The 7604-nt window shown below is 33.9% G+C and overlaps 1 protein-coding gene across 1 annotated transcript; it reads left to right on the top strand.

The window, feature by feature from the left end:
• Positions 1-5508: 5508 nt before the first annotated feature.
• Positions 5509-7603, top strand: LOC120160489 (chitin-inducible gibberellin-responsive protein 1-like). Its single transcript, XM_039170900.1, has one exon. It carries the CDS (start codon positions 5524-5526, stop codon positions 7279-7281), a length of 1758 nt encoding a protein of 585 aa, XP_039026831.1. The 5' UTR covers positions 5509-5523; the 3' UTR covers positions 7282-7603.
• The last annotated feature ends 1 nt before the right edge of the window (position 7604 follows it).

Here is a 7604-nt window from a genome sequence, read left to right as displayed (position 1 = left end):
TCTGCATTGCCCTATCCCCATCGGTTACAACAGAAATAGGTGATTTATTCATCATGGCTTCTAAAAAATTCTGTAGCACCCACTCGAAAGATTGAGACGTTTCGTCAGCGATTATGGCAGTGGCAAACACAATTGTGTTATGGTGATGATTGACACCAACAATAGGCATAATTGGTCGACCATACAAATTATCTTTGTACGTTGTGTCGAACGCAATTACATCACCGAAGCATGTGTAATCCGATCTCGATGTAGAATCCGACCAAATAAGATTATACAATGCCCCCGATTCGTCTACCGAGTATGTCATAAAAAACCCGGGATCATCATGTTTCTTATAATCAAAGTAGGCAATAAGCGCATTCACATCCCCATCGACGATTTCCTTTGCTTTACCTCTTTGAAGTGCATTGTAGAGGTCTTTATGTGTAAATCCAACATTATGATAGCCCCCTGCCTGCTGCGTTAAATAGTTCATTACTTGTGACGTGCCAACACCGACCTCTTTCAATGTTGTTGCCTCATCGATATCAGCCTTACTTACAGCTCGATTAGAACGCATAAATGGTGTCATAGCAGATGTGCACAATGCATGATTATGTTTCTGATCAGACTTACTTATAACCCACTGATCGTTTGTATTTGTTGCTGTAACTACGACTCTAGCCTTACATCCTGTTCTTGTGACTGGCGTATGAGCACGTTGACGATCAACAGTATTGACTTTTGATACTCGAAACCCTTCTTTGGAACAACAAAATTCTTGTGTCTTCACATTCCCTTCCACGTCAAGCCGTGTTGTTCCCTTACGTGCACTAAACCCATGTTCCCGTGCGAATCCCTTGTAAAAGTGCCAAGCTTGATCACGTGAACAGAAGAGCTGACCAACCAATCTGTCAGATTCATCAACATTATGTACTTCATGGCATTCCTCGGTTGGCTTAACATTGTCTACATCAGTATTATCCATGGCAAAAATTTTGTTGTGCAAGTTCAGTGCTCCAGGAGTTGATGGATATGTAAACGAAGGTTCATTTTGAACATGTTTCTGTAGTTAAAGGGTGGGTACAACATTAAATTCGCAGTACATATTTAGGTATGTACAATAACTACAAGTATATTATCATTTTAAATTCGCAGTACACTGTTAAAAAAATTGAAACATAAATTACATAAGTTTTAAAAAAAGTATCGATCCTTTTTATAAAAAGTATGGACACTTTCAATAAAATAGGTAAACATATGATGTAATAGGTAGCCCTTATATAATGTAATAGGTATCGTTTATATAATGTAATAGGTAGTGGTTATATTGTAAAGTGTCTATCCTTTTTATAAAAGTGTCCATACTTTTTTCACTGTGGAAAACATTAATTTAAGGTTATCTTTTGAGTGAGTTTTAAGATATTAATTTAGTAATTATAGGCGTCTAATGATTTATTTTTTACGTTACGGTATATATTATTATTAAATTAAAAATTCTAAATAATATTTTATAAAATATAAAAACAATCAAATAATTTTTTGTGCAAATGAAATTATTAAATCAATATTGTAGGTGGAAAACATGAAACACTGTTAAAAAATTGAAACATAAATTACATAAGTTTTAAAAAAAGTATCGATCCTTTTTATAAAAAGTATGGACACTTTCAATAAAATAGGTAAACATATGATGTAATAGGTAGCCCTTATATAATGTAATAGGTATCGTTTATATAATGTAATAGGTAGTGGTTATATTGTAAAGTGTCTATCCTTTTTATAAAAGTGTCCATACTTTTTTCACTGTGGAAAACATTAATTTAAGGTTATCTTTTGAGTGAGTTTTAAGATATTAATTTAGTAATTATAGGCGTCTAATGATTTATTTTTTACGTTACGGTATATATTATTATTAAATTAAAAATTCTAAATAATATTTTATAAAATATAAAAACAATCAAATAATTTTTGTGCAAATGAAATTATTAAATCAATATTGTAGGTGGAAAACATGAAACACTGTTAAAAAAATTGAAACATAAATTACATAAGTTTTAAAAAAAGTATCGATCCTTTTTATAAAAGTATGGACACTTTCAATAAAATAGGTAAACATATGATGTAATAGGTAGCCCTTATATAATGTAATAGGTATCGTTTATATAATGTAATAGGTAGTGGTTATATTGTAAAGTGTCTATCCTTTTTATAAAAGTGTCCATACTTTTTTCACTGTGGAAAACATTAATTTAAGGTTATCTTTTGAGTGAGTTTTAAGATATTAATTTAGTAATTATAGGCGTCTAATGATTTATTTTTTACGTTACGGTATATATTATTATTAAATTAAAAATTCTAAATAATATTTTATAAAATATAAAAACAATCAAATAATTTTTTGTGCAAATGAAATTATTAAATCAATATTGTAGGTGGAAAACATGAAACACTGTTAAAAAAATTGAAACATAAATTACATAAGTTTTAAAAAAGTATCGATCCTTTTTATAAAAAGTATGGACACTTTCAATATAATAGGTAAACATATGATGTAATAGGTAGCCCTTATATAATGTAATAGGTATCGTTTATATAATGTAATAGGTATCTATCTCGCATGTGAGTACTTTATTCCAACCATGTGACAAGTGTGACAACTCCATCAACTCACAACTCAGCTTTGAACTCAATCAATATTGTCTTTTAGCTTGATGGTTCATAAAGCATGTTACTTGAACAGTATGAATCAATTATGCAATTTTCATGTTCAATTTAACACTGCATTTCAAATTCATTTCATATGTAATTGGAGTTTGAATTTAAATTTCAATTTGAGTTTGAATTTCAATATATATTTCGGCTCCACTATAAATATTAGCCCAAGCCAATATGCATGTTATCATTGATTATTCCTAATTTCCATTGTTTTTTTCCAACGTATAAACGCGAGGGAAATCCCGACCATTTTATTTTTTGGTCAACTTTAAAGCGTCAGAAACGTTTCGGGCGTATGATCTGGGTGGTATACAAGAAATGTAACAAATAGCAACTAAAATCATAAGTTGAGTACCACCCAAATCATAAGTCTGAAATACTTCCGATGCTCATCAAAATCCAAAGCTCATATGGTGCCAAGCAAAAGGAAATCAAAATCCAAATCTCATATGATGCCAAGCAATAGGTAGTGGTTATATTGTAAAGTGTCTATCCTTTTTATAAAAGTGTCCATACTTTTTTCACTGTGGAAAACATTAATTTAAGGTTATCTTTTGAGTGAGTTTTAAGATATTAATTTAGTAATTATAGGCGTCTAATGATTTATTTTTTACGTTACGGTATATATTATTATTAAATTAAAAATTCTAAATAATATTTTATAAAATATCAAAACAATCAAATAATTTTTTGTGCAAATGAAATTATTAAATCAATATTGTAGGTGGAAAACATGAAACACTGTTAAAGTATCGATCCTTTTTATAAAAAGTATGGACACTTTCAATATAATATAATGTAATAGGTAAATTTGCAATGCTATCGGTATAAATATACCGGTTTACTTATAAAATAGGTAAATATAAGCGCTACCTATTACATTATATAAGCGCTACCTAGTATGTTATTGTACTTTATAATATTTCCGGTTAAATAATATAACATAACCGGTCTAAATTTTAACCGGTCACTTGTTTAACCGGTCACGCCGTATATTAGCCGTTTTTTAGGCGCCGCACCGCAGAACGACCCAAGAATTTAAGCAAGAACGAGATTGGTTTTATAAATAAACAAGTTTGAGTTTTTGGGAACGTACATCTTATTGTTGACGACTATTATTCAAGGTACAACGATCACTCAATTTGTTGACAATTACGAAAGTATCACGAATATCATGAAAAAGTTTTTTAAAAGTCAATGGCATTAAAGTTTTTTCAAAGTCTATGGTATTTTCTAGGAAAAATACCATATTTATATAAAAAAAGTGCATAAAAAAGTTTTTAAAAATGTAAAACAAGTGTGTATGGTTAATGAATGAATATTAAATTGCAAATATGTTGAGAATATTTTTCTTCTTCTAAATGTATAAAAATTAGCATAATATAATCAAGTACTATATTAAAATTCTTCTAAATGTGATTATAAAGTAGTATCTGTTTTAAATATTTTCAATCATTTGACAAGTTCAATCATCCTTACAGTTGTTGATGTTCAAATATATAATCTCTAAGAATAACAATGATTCTTTTAACCAGTAACATAAATAGATTAGTACAATTGTAATCGTTAATTAAAATTCTTTTATTGATATATTTTTATGTATCTAATTTTTTATAGTACGACAGAATCTAACATATACTTAAAAAATCAAATGAAATCGGTGGGCAAAACATGACGGAGATTGTTTGACAGAGTTAGGGAGGCGCGTGGAACACAGATTGTCATAAGCTACGCATTTCAAGAAAATAGAAAAAAGGAATTATCAAAGAATGTTGTCGAGCGTGTGAACATGGTCGGCGGGCCGTTGGTTTGCCTTTAAGGCTGTTAACTCTCGCTGTACAAAAACGAAAAACGACACTCCCAACAATTTGAAAAACTGTTACCGTTACGATTTTCGTCTAAAGGTATAATATTTTCCGTTCATGTTCCCTTCTTATAAATAGATGACTCCCTCGCCTGCCTCGTTGTTTCTCAGTTTTCAAACTTTGACAAAAGATTAAAAAAAAGTCCAAGTCTTACTGAAAGAATAAGAATTTTATTTATTTATTTGTTTATTTTATTAATTTGGAGCTTTGGTTTTTGATTTTGATTCCTCAGAAACAAGAATTTCAAGGTAAACTTTGCAAATTTTGTATTAAAATTGATTTCTTTTCTTGATGTTCTCCTTTATTTGAATCAAATTCTTAATATTTGTTTCTGGGTTTTCATTTTGGTTTGTATTACTTCTGTGAGAAATGAAACATCAGCTGATTTTGAGTGCTTGGTATATGGATTGAAGAAACTTTTTATGGGAAAAAATTGTTTTAGTTCCTCATTTGAAAAGATAATAAAACTATTTTCTCTTTCTGGGTTAGCTCTCTTGTTTTGGCAATTAATTTATAAAACATATATTGAAAAAGAGAATTGCTTTAAGCTTCAACTTTTTTATCATTGCAAGTTGGTCTGTTTCAGTTTTGAGGTTCGTTTTGGTTCGCCAACTGTTTTTGTATTTTTCTTTGATCTTGGAATGTTCCAATAGGTTGAATGTTGATTAAGATACTTTTATTGTGTAATTTTTAGTATTTCTATGAGAAAATTTATGTATGAACATGGCTTTTGCCCTTCAATTTGGATTACTCTCTCTTTCTAAGCTTTGTTTGTCGAATGCATAACTCTGAACACGTAGAAGTTTAACCCTTTTTTTGCATTGTTTTTGCAGGTCAATTTTGTTTTCCTGAAGGCATAACTTTGTTGTAGTGTTGAAGTTTCTCACAGTATTCGTTGAAAATCCTGTCCGTAACTTCCTATAGCTTTCTTGAGGAAAGCTGATGCCAAGCTCATAGTATGGATTCAAGACAGCTTTTCAGATACAGTCGCCTATCATACTCGACCTTTTATTCAACTTTGCCTTCAATACCTGACAAGCTGTTTAGTTCTTTGAAACCCGACATAGGAAACTCACCCAACTCGCCCTTTTCGACTCCATTTGATTGTGATACCAACACCACATTGAGTGACAGCCAGGAGCAGCATAGCTCTACAAAGAATCTCTCAGGACTTGGCCCTTCTTGCAACTCTTCACTTGAATCCAACTCTTATTTCCATCGTTTGAGTCCCTCTCTGGGCTGCAGGGGTGAAAGCTTACTATTCAGCTCCGGTGGAACTTCTTATGCACAAGATGCAAATTCTGGCCACAAAGTAAGATACTCTTTGCAGGAATTGGAGACGGTACTTATGGCACCTGATAAGGATGAAGAGATAACCGCCCCTAGTGTTTCCCTTGGAGAAAGTAGTAGACCACAGACGACTGGTAAGCGATCTAGGGCATGGAGTCAGGAAAGGCAAGGATCTTTGGTGCTTCAGCCTCAGACATCCTTTGTCTCTAACCATAGGCAGTCAACTGAAGTCGCTCATGTTGAGAAACGTCAGAAATCATTAGAGGGTTTGTTTCTTCAGGGTATTCCATCCGGCAATCTGAAGCAGTTGCTGATTGCTTGTGCTAAGGTCCTCTCTGAAAACAATATGGCCGAATTTGATAAGTTGATTGCGAAGGCTAGGGATGCTGTGTCTATCAGTGGGGAACCGATCCAGCGTCTTGGTGCTTATATGGTGGAAGGTTTGGTGGCAAGGAAGGAAGCATCAGGGTCTAGCATATTTCGTGGCCATCGTTGCAGAGAGCCTGAAGGCAAGGACTTGCTCTCCTACATGCAAATCCTGTATGAAATCTGCCCGTACTTAAAGTATGGTTACATGGCAGCCAATGGTGCCATTGCTGAAGCATGCCGAACCGAAGATCGCATTCACATTATTGATTTCCAGATTGCTCAGGGAACACAATGGGCGACTCTCTTGCAGGCACTTGCAGCTAGACCAGGTGGAGCTCCTCATGTTCGGATTAACGGAATTGATGATCCTCTTTCTAAATATGCTCGTGGTGGTGGATTGGAAGCTGTTGAAAGACGTTTGGCTGCACTATCTGAGAAGTTCAATATTCCGGTTGAGTTTCAAGGAATGCCAGTTTTTGCAGAAGATATCACAAGGGACATGCTTGATGTCAGGCCTGGAGAGGCTCTGGCGGTCAACTTCCCTCTGCAGCTCCATCACACCCCTGATGAGAGCGTTGATGTGAACAATCCTAGGGACGGCCTTCTACGAATGGTGAAGTCACTTTCTCCCAAGGTCACCACATTGGTAGAGCAAGAATCAAACACAAACACAGCCCCTTTCCTCCCCAGATTCATCGAGACCCTGGAGTACTACTTGGCAATATTCGAGTCCATAGACGAGACACTACCAAGGGACAGAAAGGAGCGAGTCAACGTGGAGCAACATTGCCTAGCCGGTGATATCGTTAATGTCATTGCCTGCGAGGGAAGAGAGAGGATTGAACGCCACGAGCTCTTCGGTAAGTGGAAGTCCAGGCTAACAATGGCCGGATTTCGGCAATACCCTTTAAGCTCATACGTCAATTCGGTGATACGAAGCCTGATGAAGTGTTACTCTAAGCATTATACACTTGCCGAGAAGGATGGTGCTATGTTGTTGGGGTGGAAAGATAGAAACCTTATATCAGCTTCTGCTTGGCACTGTGAAAGCAGCTGAGATTCATACAAAGGTAGAAAAACGAAATAATCAGTTCATTTTTTTTATAGGTTATTGTTGTTGAGATATGTTGAATAACATCCTTATAAATCCAAGACGGTGACATTTTCGCATACATCATTAGGCAAATCACCACCGTTTCCTTTTGTTCATTTTTTTTTGTCTTTAATGGGATTCGATGTATGTGTAACAAGTAACAACAATGAGGGATGTGTTTTTCTCTGGTTAATGATTCTATGTATGTGACACAAATGACATGTATCCCCTGTATTATACAGTGTATAAATACGGAGAAAGAAGAAAGAAAATGTTCTTATTCATTG

This window comes from Hibiscus syriacus, unplaced genomic scaffold (assembly GCF_006381635.1).
Source record: "Hibiscus syriacus cultivar Baekdansim isolate YM2019G1 unplaced genomic scaffold, ASM638163v2 tig00111392_pilon, whole genome shotgun sequence".
Classification (NCBI taxonomy): domain Eukaryota; kingdom Viridiplantae; phylum Streptophyta; class Magnoliopsida; order Malvales; family Malvaceae; genus Hibiscus; species Hibiscus syriacus.
The sequence above is the reverse complement of the archived record's forward strand: the minus strand, read 5'-3'. Positions and strand labels throughout refer to the sequence as shown.

Excerpts from the sequence above, each read along its gene's own strand:
- LOC120160489 (XM_039170900.1), top strand. The coding sequence starts at position 5,524 with ATGGATTCAAGACAGCTTTTCAGATACAGTCGCCTATCATACTCGACC.